This window comes from Aotus nancymaae, unplaced genomic scaffold (assembly GCF_030222135.1).
Source record: "Aotus nancymaae isolate 86718 unplaced genomic scaffold, 86718_ANA_hifiasm-v0.15.2.pri h1tg000003l, whole genome shotgun sequence".
Lineage (NCBI taxonomy): Eukaryota > Metazoa > Chordata > Mammalia > Primates > Aotidae > Aotus > Aotus nancymaae.
The window spans coordinates 2,129,942-2,146,797 of record NW_026988414.1 but is presented as its reverse complement, the minus strand read 5'-3'; the positions used below and the strand labels follow the sequence as shown (position 1 = coordinate 2,146,797).

At 45.2% G+C, this 16,856-nt stretch overlaps 1 protein-coding gene across 21 annotated transcripts in view; it reads right to left on the bottom strand.

Moving 5' to 3' along the window:
- The window catches only part of FNBP1 (formin binding protein 1), a 157,742-nt gene that overhangs the window by 10,212 nt on the left and 130,674 nt on the right, over positions 1 to 16,856 (bottom strand). For 7 of the 21 annotated variants that reach the window (XM_064377151.1, XM_064377166.1, XM_064377183.1 and 4 more), the window contains 5 exons: positions 11,849 to 11,863; positions 5,794 to 5,903; positions 4,164 to 4,296; positions 2,093 to 2,214; positions 1,630 to 1,766 (listed from right to left, as the gene is read on the bottom strand). In XM_064377151.1, coding sequence (XP_064233221.1) covers positions 1,630 to 1,766; positions 2,093 to 2,214; positions 4,164 to 4,296; positions 5,794 to 5,903; positions 11,849 to 11,863 — 517 coding nt within the window. Of the gene's footprint in view, positions 1 to 1,629; positions 1,770 to 2,092; positions 2,215 to 4,163; positions 4,297 to 5,793; positions 5,904 to 11,848; positions 11,864 to 15,177; positions 15,262 to 16,856 lie in introns of all 21 variants that reach the window. The other 14 variants (XM_064377115.1, XM_064377113.1, XM_064377106.1 and 11 more) reach the window with 5 other exon arrangements.

Sequence of the window (16,856 nt, the reverse complement as noted above, 5' to 3'; positions counted from 1 at the left end):
GGACTTAAGACATTTAAGCTCCAGCAACACGACACCGATGCTTGGCCACACAGCCCCATGCATGGCAAGTTCTTGAAACTTCCTTAAGGAAGCGACCTCATTCTCCCCTGTCCTCCCTATTCCTCTGTATCCCTCCTCTGGCAAACACTGCAAGCTGTCGCTCCTTTTAATTTTTTTTAATTTTTATTTATTTGTTTATTTTTGAGAAGGAGTCTCGTTTTCTTGCCTAGCCTGGAGTGCGGTGGCGCGATCTCAGCTCACTGCAACCTCTGACTCCCTGGTTCAAGCGATTCTCCTGCCCCAGCCTCACAAGTAGCTGTGACTACAGGCACACGCCACCATGCCTAGCTAATTTTTGTATTTTTAGCAGAGATGGGGCTTCACCATGTTGGCCAGGATGGTCTCGATCTCCTGACCTTGTGATCCATCCACCTCAGCCTCCTAAAGTGTTAAGATCACAGGCGTGAGTCACCGCGCCCAGCTGATTTTTGTATTTTAGGGAAAGACGGGGTTTCACCATGTTGGCCAGGATGGTGCTGATCTCCTGACTTTGTGATCCACCCACCTCGGCCTCCCAAAGTGTTAGGATTACAGGCGTGCACCACCGCGACTGGCTGCTGCCCGCTCCTTAAGTGTGTCTGGCTGATTTCCCTCTGGACAGGTGCCATATCGCATCACCTGCATCCCACTCCTTCATGGGCCTTCACAAAACAGGAGTTCTATAGATACTAGATATTAAATGAATGGATGAAATCATCATCTTCCATATCATCCACTGCAGTGAGGTTCTCTGGAAGCTATTAAGTTATATGAACCACAAGTCGAAATACACAACCAAATAATAATCATACCGTGAGTACGATAAAAGCATAGTAGAGAAAGATCTAGAAGGCTGCTGCTGCTGTTTTTTTTGTTTTTTTTTTTTTGAGACAGAGTCTTGCTCTGTCACCCGGACTGGAGTACAGTGGTGCTCTCAGCTCACTGCAACCTCCGCCTCCCGGGTTCAAGTGATTCTCGTGCCTGAGCCTCCCAAGTAGCTGGGATTACCGGCGCGTGCCACCATGCCCAGCTAATTTTTGTATTTTTAGTAGAGATGGGATTTCACCATGTTGGCCAGGCTGGTCTTGAACTCCTGGCCTCAAGTGATGTGTCCCCCTCAGCCTCCTAAAGTTCTAGGATTACAGGTATGAGCCACCATGCCTGGCCAGATCTAGAAGACTTTTAAAGAAAGTCCTGGTCACAGAGAACAGTGTGGCTAGGCACAGTGGCTCCCAACTGTAATCACCACATTTTGGGAGGCTGAGGTGGGGGAGACTGCTTGAATCCAGGAGTTCAACAGCGGCCTGGGCAACATGGTGAGATCCTGTCTCTACTGAAATATACAAAAATTAGCCAGGCATGGTGGTGCTTGCCTGTAGTCCCAGCTACTCAGGAGGGTGAGGCTGGAAGATCACTTGAGCCCGGGAGGTCAAGACTGCAGTGAGCCATGACTGTGCCACTGCACTCCAGCCTGGGCAAGAGAGTGAGACCCTGTCCGAGGGAAAAAAAAAGGAAGAAAAGTGAAAGAAGAGTGACTCAGATATTATGGTTTATAAAAGGCAGGGAAATCCAGCAGACATGAAATGTCACCTTCAAACGTGTAGAGAGCTTTGCACGTCCCTATGGCAGGGAGGGGCTCCTCATCATCAAACTCGTCGTCAAAATCCGTGGCCAGCACCTTCACCTCACTCTCCTGACTCTGCTCCTCTGTGTAACTGCCATCTGGGCTGCTCAAGAAAGGAAAACACGAAGCAACTAAAGCGACCGGCCCGGGGAGGACTCAGAGTGAGTCCCTGCGACTGCAAAGCGCTTGCGACGCCCCCGCCACCGAGTGCTGTCACTGAGACCACAGTAAATCATCCGCACGCTCAGATCGCCCAGCCCATGTGGAATTATAAATCTGCATCGTGGGGAAAGCGACAGGTCCGTCGTCATGGGCATTTTGGCATCGAACAGGTGCCTTATGTTTATTTCCAGATTCCGAAATTTAAAAAGATAAATACAAAGCCGGCAGGCTCCCTTGCCGGAGGCACGTGCTGTGCAGATACTGTACCTCTCGCGGTCCTGGGCGCAGTTGTTGACGGTGGGTGGGTTCTGGCTGTCGTACAGTCCGCTCTGCCGGCGCGCCTGCTCGCTGCGTGCTGGGAGCCGACCTTCAACCTCAGCCAGCCAGGCCTGGAGACAAAAGCAGTGAGAGACTCCAACCTAAGGTCATCGGAGGGCCGGCCCAGAGCGTCCTAAGGTACCAAAGGCCATCGGAGGGCCAGCCCAGAGCGTCCTAAGGTCCCAAAGGCCATCAGAGGTCAGGATTTGAGACCAGCCCAGTCAACTTGGTGAAACCCTGTCTCTAATAAAAATACAAAAATTAGCTGGGCATGGTGGCCCGCGCCTGTAGTTCCAGCTACTCAGGCGGCTGAGGCACAAGAATCACTGGAACTCAGGAGACGAATGCTGCAGTGAGCTGAGATGGCACCACTGCACTCCAGCCCGGGTGACAGAGTGAGACTCTGTCTCAAAAAACAAACAAACAAACAAAAACAGAAAAGGACAGTTCTAAATTCTAAAAGCTCAAATGAACATTACTGATGGATTCTGAAAAGAACGAAAAAAGTTGGCTGGGTGTGGTGGTTCACGCGTGTGATCTCAGCACTTTGGGAGGCCAATGTGGGCAGATCACCTGAGGTCAGGAGTTTGAGACCAGCCTGGCCAACATGGTGGAACCCTGTCTCTACTAAAAATACAAAAATTAGCCAGGCGTGGTAGAATGTCCTGTAGTCCCAGCTACTTGGGAGTCTGAGGCAGGAGAATTGCTTGAACCCAGAAAGTGGAAGCTGCAGTGAGCCACGCTCACGCCACTACACTCCAGCCTGGGCAACAGAGCAAGACTCCGTCTCAAAAAAAAAAAAGAATGAGAAAAGCCATAGCTGACCTTTCATGGCTGGAAACAATCCATTCTGATCGGTAGAATCGGTTGCTGATGTATTTTTCCATGCTCTGTAGTCTTTCAATGTGGTGTGGAGAGTGGGTTAAGGAGGCTTTTGTTGACAGCTTTCGAGCGCTCCTCTCCCTCCCTCAAACCTTTATGATTTATGTTTCCTGCTGGTTCTCACAAACACACCCTTTCCATAACGGGCATAAAGAACAACTGCATACTTCAGTGAATTTTTTCATTGCTTTTTTGATTCACTGGGATAATGGATTGCTCTACACTCCCAATTACATTACCATGAGATGTAGCAGAATAACTAAAATTACAAAAAATACTGGTCAGGTGCGGTGGCTCACGTCTGTAATCCCAGCACTTTGGGAGGCCAAGGTGGGAACACAGCTTAAGGCTAGGAGTTCAAGACCAGTCTGTGCAACAGAGCAAGACCCCGACTCTAAAACAAATAAAACTTAGTCGCGTATGGTGGCATGTGCCTGCAAGCCCAGCTCCTCAGAGGCTGAGCCAAGGACATCAAGGCTGCATGGGCTATAACCATGCCACTGCTCTCCAGCCTGGGCTAGAGAGCAAGACCCTGTTTCTAAAATTAAAAAAAAATAAACATCCCCCACAACCCCCCACTGTATACAAATAAAACGTTAAACACTCAGTTTTTTTAGTTTTTTTTTTTTTTTAAGATGGAGTGTCACTCAGCCGCCCAGGCTGGAGTGCAATGGTGTTTTCTCGGCTCACTGCCACCTCTACCTCTCAGGTTTAAAAGATTCTCCAGCCTCAGCCTCCCGTAGCTGGGACTACAGGCACATGCCACCATGTCTGGCTAATTTTTTTGTATTTTTACTAGAGATGAGGTTTCACCACATTGGCCAGGCTGGTCTTAAACTCCTAACCTCAGGTGATCCACCCACCTCGGCCTCCCGAAGTGCTGGGATTACAGGTGTGAGCCACCGCACCCGGCCAACACTGCCGGTTTTTACAGACACAATTAAGATAGGCTATGATGAGAAGCAGAAGGTTCAACAGCGAACAGTGTATTTTTCCTTTGACTGTAACTCATGACACAAACTGCCATTCCCACTGTCTCCCCAGTGAGAGGACTGTCAGGGCCCCACACCATTCTACACCGAGGAACACCTTTTCTTCTTTATTCCAACAAAGCTTTTTGACAATGGAAATTTCATACCTCAAATTTCTGGGTCTCTAGTCGCAGTTTCTCTATATTTTGGCTGACTTCTGCTAACTTGTGATCCAGACTGGCTGGGTCTCCCATCTGAGGATTCTTTAGGTAGACATCTTTCATTTTTGTTATGGCATCTCTGAAACGAAGGACAAGTAGAATGCTGTAAAGGTGTTTTTTTTTTTTTAGATGGTTTCGTACTTGTCACTCAGGCTGGAGTACAGTGGTGCGATCTCGGCTCACTGCAACCTCCACCTCCTGGGTTCAAGCAGTTCTCCTGCCTCAGCCTCCTGAGTAGCTGGGATTACAGGTGTGTGACACAGTGCCTGACCATATTGATTCATTTTGTTTCCCAGACACTTATGTGGCAGGCACTGTTTCAAGCATGTTATGCACATTGCCATATCAGCAGCAGTTAAGTGCAGACCCAGATCTGACCCCAGGGTATCTGGAGTGCTTGCTGTTTAATATCTTTCATCCTACTTCGTGCTTTTATCTTGGAGACAAGGTCTTGCTCCATTGCCCAGGAATGCAGTGGCATTCTTCTTGAGATAGATCCGTAGCTCTGGATCCTAGTAGTGAGAGAGAGTGTGTGTGTGTGTGTGTGTGTGTGTGTGTGTGTGTGTGTGTGTGTTGTTTGATTTGCTTTTCCTACAGCTGTTTTAATGAATGCACCTTCCCTTCACAGAAGCCCTCCTCCTCTGTGGCATATCTCTGCTTTATGGCAAATGGGTTTTGATTCTTTTCTTTTTTCCCATGAGTTATAGGGAATGAGGGTTTTGATTCTTAAGCAAATAGCCCACTGCAGCCTCCACCTCCCAGGCTAAAGCAATCCTCCCCACCTCAGCCTCCCAAGTAGCTGGGACTACAGGTACACCCCATCACGCCCAGCTACTTTTGTTTATTTTTGTAGAGATGGGGTCTCACTATGTTGCCCAGGCTGGGCTCTCTCTCTTTTTTTATTTGAGACAGGGTCTCATTCTGCTGCCCAGGCTGGAACGCAGTGACATGATCATGGCTCATGGCAGCCAGGACCTCCTGGGCTCAGGTGATCCTCCCACTTCAGACTCCCAAACAGCTGGTGCACACCATCATGCCTGGCTAGTCTTTTTCTTTTTTTAGGGGTTTTGCTATGTTGCCTGGGCTGGTCTTGAACTCCCGGGCTCAAGTGATCCTCCCGCCTCGGTCTCCCAAAGTGCTGGGATTACAGGCGTAAGCCACCATGCCCAACTTGAACTTGAATTTTATTTTTAAATTTTAATTTTAATTATCTTTAATTTTTATTTTTTTGAGACAGAGTCTCGCCTGTTGCACGGGCTGGAGTGCTGTGGCTTGATCTTGGCTCACTGCAACATCTGCATCCCAGGTTCAAGTGATCCTCCTGCCTCAGCCTCCCGAGTAACTGGGATTACAAGTGTGCGCCACCACACGGCTAGTTTTTATATTTTAAGTAAAGATGAGGTTTCGTCATGTTGACTAGGCTGTCTCGAACTCCTGACCTAAAGTGATCCACCCACCTCAGCCTACCAAATTACAGGTTTGAGCCACTGTGCCCGGCCTTGAATTTCTTAATTAGTCGTAATGATGCCTGGGACTGATAGCTGGGACTACAGGTGTGCATAATGATGCACTATACCTTTGATCCATCTCCTTTTGAATTTCTTTATTTAACTCATCGACTTTCTGCTGCAGCTTTTTCCTTCTTTGTTCAGGTGGGAGGTTGCTGAAATCCTCTGGTGTCGCGCCCTGCAGATGCAAATATAAATAAGAAGCCAGAAAGCCCCAGGTACTCCCTGAAAGAAGGCCATAAGCAAAGCCTGCAGCCAGGGGCGGTGCCGACGTCTGCATGTGGCTTCATAAAATACATTAAGCTCTTTCCCACTACACCCAGCTGAGAGGCAAAAGTCAATGCATGCAAACTGTAAAAGTCCCCAAAACCATTCCCAGTTCCATGGATGCTGGCCAGAACACCCCAGAAAAAGCAGTGAGCCACGCTACAGGAAAGAGAGAGAAGAGATACTTCTGACTCCAGGGAGAATCCATGAAAAACACATTTTGAGACAGTCTTCTTCCTTTTCCTACAAAGTATTACCATCAATGTCAGTGGCGACACTAAAGTGTTAATGAAAATTTTATTTCCTTAATATAAACCCGTCCACCACTGCACGTCTAGCTGCCGCCTTTCACACAGGCTGAGGCCAAAAGTCTCCATCCCCGTAAAGCAACAGATGGGACATCACATTCCTCAGAGAATGTGGGTTAAAAAGAACATTAAAAAAAAAATCTCAGGCCGGGCTCAGTGGCTCAGGCCTGAATCCCAGCACTTTGGGAGCCCGAGGCGGGCGGATCATGAGGTCAGGAGATCAAGACCATCCTGGCCAACATTGTGAAACCCCATCTCTATTAAAATACAAAAAATTAGCTAGGCATGGTGGCACATGCCTGTAGTCTCAGCTACTCAGGAGGCTAAGGCAAGGGAATCACTTGAACCCAGAAGGCGGAGGTCGCAGTGAGCAGAGATCGCGCCACTGCACTCCTCCAGCCTGGGCAACAAGAGCAAAACTCCGTCTCAAAAAAAAAAAATCTCTCTCTCTTCCCCAAACCCCATGCACGCTTCACTTTGCTGCCTCTAAAAGTCTAGTTACTTTTTTTTTTCCCTCAAGACGGAGTCTCACTCTGTTGCCCAGACTGGAGTGCAGTGGCGCGATCTCAGCTTATTGCAAGCTCCGCCACCCAGATTCAAGCGATTCTCCTGCGTCAGCCTCCTGAGTAGCTGGGACTACAGGTGTGCGCCACCACGCCCGGCTAATTTTCCATGGTCTCAAACTCTTGCAGGTGATCCACTCACCTCAGCCTCCCTAAGTGCTGGGATTACAGGCATGAGCCCCCGAGCCCAGCCTAGTGACTGCTTTTAGGCACCTTTCGGAAGCATCTGAGAATTCAGAGAGAATGCCCTCCCCGGACTCAAAATCAATTCTCCATAGTGCACGAAACTGATCTCTGCAGTTTTTAATGGGTCAGAAGAACCGTATTTTGGTATCTTGATTCCCTTTTCAAAAGCAACTGCTCTCTTGACTCTGTGCCTGTGCTTGAAGGAGAAAGTGTCAACAGTTTCAGGCTTTCCCATATGCTTACTTGTTAGAAAGCTATGGCTACATTGTGGCGTCAAATGCTTTTACTTAAGTGAGGCTATGTTCATAAAGAGAGAAATTTCCGGCTGGGCGCGGTGGCTCACGCCTGTAATCCCAGCACTTTGGGAGACCGAGGTGGGGGGGATCATGAGGTCAGGAGTTTGAGACCAGCCTGGGCAACACTGAAACCCCATTTCTACTAAAAATACAAAAAATTAGCTGGGCGTGGTGGCGGGTGCCTGTAATCCCAGCTACTTGGGAGGCTGAGGCAGGAGAATCACTTGAACTGGGAGGCGTACGTTGCAGTGAGCCAAGATGGCACCACCACACTCCAGTCCAGGAGACAGTGCAAGACTTTGTCTCAAAAAGAGAGAGAGAGAGAGAGAGAGAGAGAGAGAAATTTCTTCAAATAACCAGGGATAAGCCGGGGCATTTAGAAAAGAGATTTTACTTTAAACCCTCAATTCCCTTAAAACAAAGGCAAGACTGACTTGGGGCAGGGCAGAATGAAGGGACCCAGTTAATGTAATTCCAGAAGCAAGCTGCATTTGCCAAGCAGCTTACATGGCAGCTTGTGACTGAGTTCCTAGGCTGATTATGATAAATTGCCAGGGGGATGTGCTGGGAAGTGTGTGATTCAGCAAATAGTTGACCACAAAGGCCACGCAAAGAACTTTCAGCTACTGTTCTCAAACACACTCGTCACACACTAACTGACTCTAATGTGTGCCTGTGTGTGTGCGCATGCATGTGTGTGTGTGTGTGTGTGTGTGTGTGTGTGTGTTGGAGATAAGAGTTGAGTGAAACCAGAATGGAAGTGACTATTCCTAATACCAAACCAAAGAAGTTGAATTTGACTGTAAATCTAAGATGAAGCAAAACTAACCTTTAATATAAAAATGAAGACTTGTCTTTTTCCATATACTATGGCGCTACAATATTTACTTGAAAATTGAAAACTAGATTATTATTGGCTTTTCAATTTGTTTAATTCAATCATTGAGCTCAAAAGACTTTGTGCTCATGCTGAATGTACTTAAGGCAGATCAGCATGTGACAGCATCTCACACACACACAATCACGTGCGCGCGCGCACACACACACACACACGAGTTTTCACTCACAGTTCCTGGCTCATAACTCCCATACGGTGTGTTTTTGTTTGTTTGTTTTTTTTGAGACAGAGTTTCACTCTTGTTGCCCAGACTGGAGTGCAGTGGTGTGATCTCAGCTCATTGCAACCTCCGCTTCCTGGGTTCAAGAGATTCGCCTACCTCAGTCTCCCAAGTAGCTGGGATTACAGGTGCCTGCCACCATACCTGGCTAATTTTTGTATTTTTAGTAGAGATGAGGTTTCACAATGTTGGCCAGGCTGGTGTTGAACTCCTGACCTCAGGTGATCCTCCTGCCTTGGCCTCCCAAAGCGCTGGAATTACAGGTGTGAGCCACTGCGCCTGGCCTCTTGCTACACTCTTTTGTTAAAACATCAGAGCACTTTCGGCCTCAGAAAACAGAATCTCTCTCTCATCTCCCCATGCCCTTCTCTTACTGCTAAAGGTAGCATTCTGATTGTGGCTATATGACTCTCATTCAAGAGGATCCTGCCCCATACCCTGGAGGAAGGAATGCTGCACAGGGAGGCCAAGAAGAATCTGGACAGACAGGCCCTGCTGGGTGTCCCCACCCAGTCAACTAGGATTCCATCAGGCCCTTTCTGTCCAATCTCATTCCAGCATGGCTGTCCATGCGTCAATCATGCTTATCTGATGAAGTCTCATAAAAGGCCCAAGATGACAGGGTTTTGGGGAGTTTCTGGATAGCTGAACACATGGAGGTTCCTAGAGAGGGGCTGCCCAGGGAGGGGATGGAAGCTCTGTGGCCCCTCCCCCATATCGCACCCTAAGCATCTCTTCATCTGTATCTTTTGTAATATCCTTTGTAATAAACCAGTAATTGTATTTCCCTGAGTTTTGTGAGCTGCTCCTGCAAAATTAATTGAACCCAAAGAGGGGGTCACGGGAACCCCAATTTGAAGCCAGTCCATCAGAAGTTCTGGAGGCCAGTTGGGCACAGTGGCTCACACCTGTAATCCCAGCACTTTGGGAGGCTGAGGCGAGTGGATCACCTGAGGTCAGGAGTTCGAGACCATCCTGACCAACATGGTGCAACCCCATCTCTACTAAATATACAAAATTAGCCAGGCGTGGTGGCGCATGCCTGTAATCTCAGCTACTCAGGAGGCTGAGGCAGGAGAATCGCTTCAACCCAGGAGGCGGAGGTTGCAGTGAGCCAAGATCGCATCATTGCACTCCAGCCTGGGGGACAAAGAGAGACTCTGTCTACCAAAAGAAAAAAAAAAAAAAAAAAATCAAACCCTTGCTTGTCAACAGCTTCCCCTCAACCCCCAAACAGCCCCAGCCCCATGTAATATTACTTCTTTAGATTTTTTGTTTTGTGTCGTTTTATAGTTTTTTTTGAGACAGGGTTTCATTCTATCACCCAAGGCTGGAGCAGCCTTGACCTCCTGGGCTCAATCAATCCTCCTGCCTCAGCCTCCTGTGTAGCTGGGACCACAGGCACATATTACCATGCCCGGAAAATTTTAGTATTTTTTTTGTAGAGTCAGATTTCACCATGTTGCCCAGGCTGGTCTAGAACTCCTGGGCTCATATGATCTGCCTGCCCCAGCCTCCCACAGTGCAGAGATTACAGGTGTGAGCCACGCACCTGGTCCCACACCTTTTTCATTTTTTTTGTTTGAGACGTGGTCTTGCTGTGTCACCCAGGCTGGAGTGCAGTGGTGCAATCATAGCTCACTGCAACCTTGAACTCTGGGCTCAAGCCATCCTCCTGCCTCAGCTCATCATCCTGCCTCAGCCTTCCAAAGCACTGGGATTACAGGCAGGAACCACCGTGCCCAGCCAGCACTGCACTTCTTTGCTGGCTTCAAAGTAATGGTAGAAAGCAACAGTTCAATACCAACTTGATAAAATAATTTATTTTTCAAACAGAAAGACTGCCTGAAAATATTACCTTTTGCTGCTAGCACCCAGAAAAACAATGAATAAAGGGTAAGAAGGAAACCCTGGCAGCTGAGAAGGCCTCCTAGTGAATAGATCCAATTCCTCCCAAGTTCATACTGCTCAAGAACCTGTAATTCATTTAGGTATCTAGATCTCTTTCCTTCATGTAGAGACCTTAAAGATTCTTCTCAGGATTTTATTTCACAGTCTAAGAAATGTTTAACTTAATAAAATATTATTTTCTTTAGGGTTGGGTCCATTACCAAATACTGAGTCATGTTGAAAAAATTATGTATATACATACATATGTATACATACACACATGTAAATATTTACATATTTTAAAATCACCATAAAATACTCTCCTAGGTTATCAATAGCGTGCTTATACTGCTGATCTTATTCCCAGTTGAACTGTCACCGTTGATCACTGTCCCATTATTTTAGGATATTCTTAGCTGTGGGATTTGAGAAGACTATGAAACTATTATAGATATTTGAAGCACAGTTATAGGTTATGTTAGTTAAGTTACTTTTAATAAATGTAATGATTAGTTTGACTGTTTACTAGGCATATACAATTAAGTACAAACGACACAAAACACTGAGCAAATAATTCTAAAAAGGCTTAGGAGGCTCTTTTCACTGTCCATGAAATCCTCCTGTGGCCTCTTGAATCAGCTATGCACAAGGCACCAACATATCTACGTCGTGCCAGAAATATTCCAGAGTTTTCCATTCCCACAGGTGGCCTCAAACCTGGGCAGCAGCTGCCAGCTGGGATCATTCCTACATGGCCCTTTCAGGCTCCCAGATTTTTTCATCTACTTCTGTGGTTCTCAAATAGGAACATTCTTCAACTATTAAATTTACTTTTATTCAAAATGATCCAACACCCCCCAGATTTAATATTTACGTTCTTTTTTTTTTTTTTTTTTTTTGGAGATGAAGTCTCTCACTCTGTCACCCAGGCTGGAGTGCAGTGGCACGATCTTGGCTCATTGCAACCTCTGCCTCCCAGGTTCAAGCAATTCTCTTGCCTCAGCCTCCTGAGTAGCTGGGATTACAGGCACACACCACCACGCCTGGCTACTAATTATTTGTACTTTCATAGACATAGGGTTTCACCATGTTGCCCAGGCTGGTCTCGAGCTCCGGAGCTCAGGCAATCCACCCACCTCGGCCCCCTAAAGTGCTAGGATTACAGGCATGAGCCACCACGCCCGGCCTTTACGTTCATATTCACATAGACACTTTCTTCACATTTGTCCTTCTCTTAAGGCCCCAATAATAAAGAACACCAAGTCATGAGTTAAGTGTTAATTTTCTTAGCGACTTGAAAAGATTAAGATCACCTCTATTAGATTCTGGACCTTTGTATCCAAGAAGTCTAATAAGGAAACACCAACAGACGCACACGCAGGAGAAACACAAAGCAAGTTAACTTTGAAGATACGGTGTGCGTGGCATAGCATTCACAAAACACGCGCCGGAAACCTGATTACACTCAGGACATGCATGGGATAATTGTGCTTACCAGCTTGAGAGAAAGCTTCATGTAAAAATTGGAGAGGTATGGGAAAGAGAGAGAGAGAGAGAGAGAAAGAGAAAAAAAACAACAACGTGTCAGAAGAAGAGGAACTTGGTCGGTTCCACCATATTAAAATAACACACACGTCCGCCCGCTGATTTAGAAAAATGACTTGTAGCAGATCTGTGCAAAAGTTCACAAGAAGGGCTGCTCCCTAATGAACTTTTCTGAGGCTCCACATTGGCAGAGCAAAGATCAGATAAAAAACGAGGGTTTCTGTTACAGGTCTGTATAGGCCCCTCGGCCTAGATGTAAACTAAAGTAAGCTTGTAGTCGGTGACACATAATGACTATCAAAGAAAAAATATAATCACACAACCTTTTGTTCTCCAAATTTCCCATGGAAAGTTTTACACAGACTAAAAAAAGTCTGAACACCAATTAGTTCCATGATAGGCAAGTAATATTTTTATCTTAAGGAACTGTAATAAATATAAACATTGTCCAGGCGCGGTGGCTCACGCCTGTAATCCTAGCACTTTGGGAGGCCAAGGGTGGGCGGACTACTTGAAGCCAGGAGTTCGAGACCAGCCTGGCCAACGTGGTGAAGCCCCATCCGTCTCAACTAAAAATAAAAATAAAAAAAAAAAATTAGCCAGGCATGGTGGCGGGCGCCTGTAATCCCAGCTATTCGGGAGGCTGAGGCAGGAGAATCGCTTAAATCCAGGAGGCGGAGGCTGCAGTGAGTCAAGATCATGCCATTGCAATCTAGCCTGGGCAACAAGAGCAAAACTCTGTCTCAAAAATAAATAAATAAATAAATAAATTGACACGAAGGCAAAGTCTGAAATTGGTGAATTGGTAACAAAGGACCGACTAGCAGATGCTCTAAGAAACTACCTGCGGGACCCGAAATGCCTCTCGCAGCCAGGCTAGAGGACACGTTCCCTCCCACCTGGGCACTGTGCTACCCTTGCTCAGTGCGTGTCTGCTGAGGCTTCTATGAAACTCTGAGCCCCATCCATAGGGTTTGGGTATTCGGAGAATTACCCACTGTGACTGCTCTTTTTAACGTATTTACTTACTTATCAATTTACTGATGTTTGGTTTTGTCTTTGGAGACAGGGCAGATCGTACAGTGGCACAATGTCAACTCACTGAAGCCTCAACCTCTAGGGCTCAAGTGACCGTACACCTCAGCCTCCTGAGCATAGCTGGGACTACAGGTGCGTGCCACCACATACTTGGTTAAGTTTTGTATTTTTTGGTAGACATGAGGGTTATACCATGTTGCCCAGGCTGATATCAAACTCCTGAGCTTAAATGACCCACCCCGCCCCCAGCCTCCCAAAGCGCTGGGATTACAGGTGTGAACCACCACACACAGCCTAAAAAACCGATTCTTAATATAAAGATTGATTCAAAGTTGACACTTCTTTGTAAATAAAAAATAACCTTTTAAAGAAATTGTCCCTATATAGGAACATGAGATTTTAAAGGAAAGAAACAGAAAGGCAAGCCTTTGTCGGGGGAAAATGGTACATTATACAGTCACATTCCTGACTGTCTGATGTGGGCCGTCTACAAGTATCTCAGCCCGCCTGTGAACTTGAGCACAGATATACTTATCACAACTGGAATTCATCGTACGCACAGACAAGACTTACGGTGCACAGCGGAAAACTCCAAATATCTTTCCTACAAGGCACACTATCATATACAGATATTTTCTTACACATTATTGTCTAAACATTGCTAATTCAAAGAACTAACATTTCAACTAGGTACACTATTTGCTCTCTACTTGGCTACTTTGATTACGCAAAGTTATATATTCTTTCTTAAGCATTCCACAAACAGAGTTCTCACCTCAAAATACTGTATGGGAAGATTATAACACTTCATAGTAAAAACAAGTAATCAGGATTGAATATAAATCCCCATCGAATAGGAAATATCAAATTCTCAGACAAATTTGATTTTATTTGTGACGGATAATCTATTAATATAAGAAGTGCCATCACAGTACACGGAATTTCTTTTTAATCATTATATATTGGTTTTCAGTCTTAAGCTGTAAGCCAGCCAATTAGAATTTCTCTTAAAATTAGAAAGCAACATCATTGGCTAAAATAATAATTTTGAAGATTCCATTAAGTGCATTGCTAGACACCTGAAGAATTAAAAAGCTGTCAGTTTCAGGCGACAGTTAAAGAGCCGTGGGAGCCACAAGCGTCAATAACACATGGGGAACACAGAGCTGGCAAGTCCATGTGTTATTGGACAGTCACAGTACTAACCTCAAGTACAAAGAAAGGGGACAGTGAAAATAAATGTATAGATACACAGAGAGAAGAAAACTCATTTTACTGTGCTAGGAAATCGCTCACGCGTCATCGATTTGTTTGTTTGTTCTCCAAGCTTTAGGGCATAGCTCCCTTAGGGATCCGTTTGTTACAAACATGGATGTGGGACTGAGCTACACTGCCGTCTGTAAGAGCGTCACTCTCCCGTGACCACACATTGCAGCTGTGTTTTATGCGTGAAATTCTGCGGTGAAGTCATACCAGTGACATCTCAGACGGCAGTCACAGTCCCAGAACTAGAATGAAAAGAGAAAAACAGGCCGGCTACGGTGGCTCACGCCCGTAACCCCAGCACTTTGGGAGGCCGAGGCAGGAGGGTCACCTGAGGTCAGGAGTTCAAGACCAGCCTGACCAACATGGAGAAACCCCTATATCTACTAAAAATATAAAAAATTAGGCCGGGCGCGGTGGCTCATGCCTATAATCCCAGCAGTCTGGGAGGCCGAGGCGGGTGGATCATGAGGTCAAGAGATCGAGACCATTCTGGTCAACATGGTGAAACCCCGTCTCTACTAAAAATACAAAAAAATTAGCCAGGCATGGTGGCGCATGCCTGTAGTCCCAGCTACTCGGGAGGCTGAGGCGGGAGAATCGCTTGAACCCAGGAGGTGGAGGTTGCGGGGAGCCGAGATCACGCCATTGCACTCCAGCCTGGACAACAAGAGCGAAACTCCATCTCAAAAAAAAAAAAAAGAGAAAAGAGAAACAAACAAACAAAGAAAAAACCCAAGCTCAGCTCGCCACTGTTATTAGAAAGTTCGCTTCCTTTATTCACGTAAGTTTTTCAGATAAAGTTGCCTATGGATGAATTTATACAATCAGCCTTTGTTTTTTCCCCTCTCAATTAAGAATTTCATTTCGTAGTGTGGAAGCGTAACAGAGCGCCTCTGGGTCCCCAGTCTTGGTGCTGTGAATGGGGTTAGTGGCTGTGCCGTGACTGTATGACCTGGCCGTCACAGGTGAACTTACAACATAGTCCCTAGCCTCAAAGGCATACGTGGGTTTCCCTATTGTCCTCTTCATGAGTTCTTTGTGAAAACAGAAAGACTGAGTCTGCCAATAACCAGCAAGAGAACAAGATAAAATAAATAAAATTAAAGTAACCATAAGACTTCAACATATGACAAACAATTGGTAAGGATTTTAAAAATCTTTTGGTCAACATTGATGGTATTTTTCCATACAATTAACTCTAAAATATGAAAAATGTATGTCCATATTTTAGATATAGAAGTCTCTTGCACAGGCCAGAAAATGAAATCTTAGTTTAAGCAATAAAATTACCCTTTGTAGATGGCAAACTGAGAACATACTATCTAGTTCCATTTTTCTTCAACTTATGTAAAAATGAAGTAATGGTTAATGCTCTGGTGGCATCTTTAAAGATATTCGGTGAAACAAAATTTCCTTATAAATATCAACAGCTTACAACAAATCACATTTTATCCCGTTTAATTATTTAGAAACAAAATCAGTTATGCTGAGATATGTCTGCATGGGATTTATATACTCCGATGATAGAAACAAATTATTGACATCTGAATCTGAAAGCTGCAAAACATGAGAAATTAAAAGACATAATAAAGTCGCAGATCTCTTATTCTCTCAGGAACTTTTTCTAATTAAATTATTGTGGGCATAATAGTGTTAACTTAAAAAGTAGAATGAATGTGAAGGTAGGAGGGGCCGTATCATTTTGGTCACAGAACCTGTCAACCATGCTAGGCACGTTCCATGTTGAGACTGCTTAAAAATGAAATCTATTTCTCCAAACTTCGGATTTTTTTTTTGAGCTTCGCTTCTTCTTTTTTTTGCACTGCAGCTTCCTAGAGGAAGGAACATTAATTCTGACCCTAAGAACAGACTGACCAAAAGTGAAAGAAGCAAAAATATTTCTCTACTTCTTTACTATGGCTTCTAGTAGATAGATGTATGTGGTTTAACCTCAGGAAAATAAACTCACCATTTGGGAAAAGAAAATTTTTTTTTGAGATGGAGTTTTACTCTTGTTGCCCAGGCTGGAGTGCAATGGCACAATCTTGGCTCACTGCAACGTCCACTTCCCAGGTTCAAGCGATTCTCCCGCCTCAGCCTCCCCAGTAGCTGGGGTTTTGGGCATGCACCACCATGCCTGGCTAATTTTATATTTTTAGTAGAAATGGGGTTTCTACATGTTGGTCAGGCTGGTCTCGAACTCCCGACCTCAGGCGATCTGCCCGCCTTGGCCTCCCAATGTGCTGGGATTACAGGCATGATCATCGTGCCCAATGGGAAGTATTTTTTAACAAAGATTTGCTGAGCACAGGTTTGAGGAGTAAGAAATACAATTCATATTGCTGATTATGGTACAACAGAGATTTTCCTTTAAATCATCAAAAGAACCAGTTTCTCATTTCATTAAGTGTTACACTTTTTTTCTAACCATCCTTTTCTTACATTTATCGATGACTGAATTCTTTGTTTTTTTTCTAAACATTTAGCAAATGCCATGAACCACAGATTCACAAACCATTTTCAGCCAATTGCACATTTCAGACTGTGTAATGTCAAGTGAAAACTAGAATTGACACATAAACAAATGGTAAACAATCCATGAATATTCATCATGAGAGTTCAAAAAATACAGAGATAATATATAAATATAACAC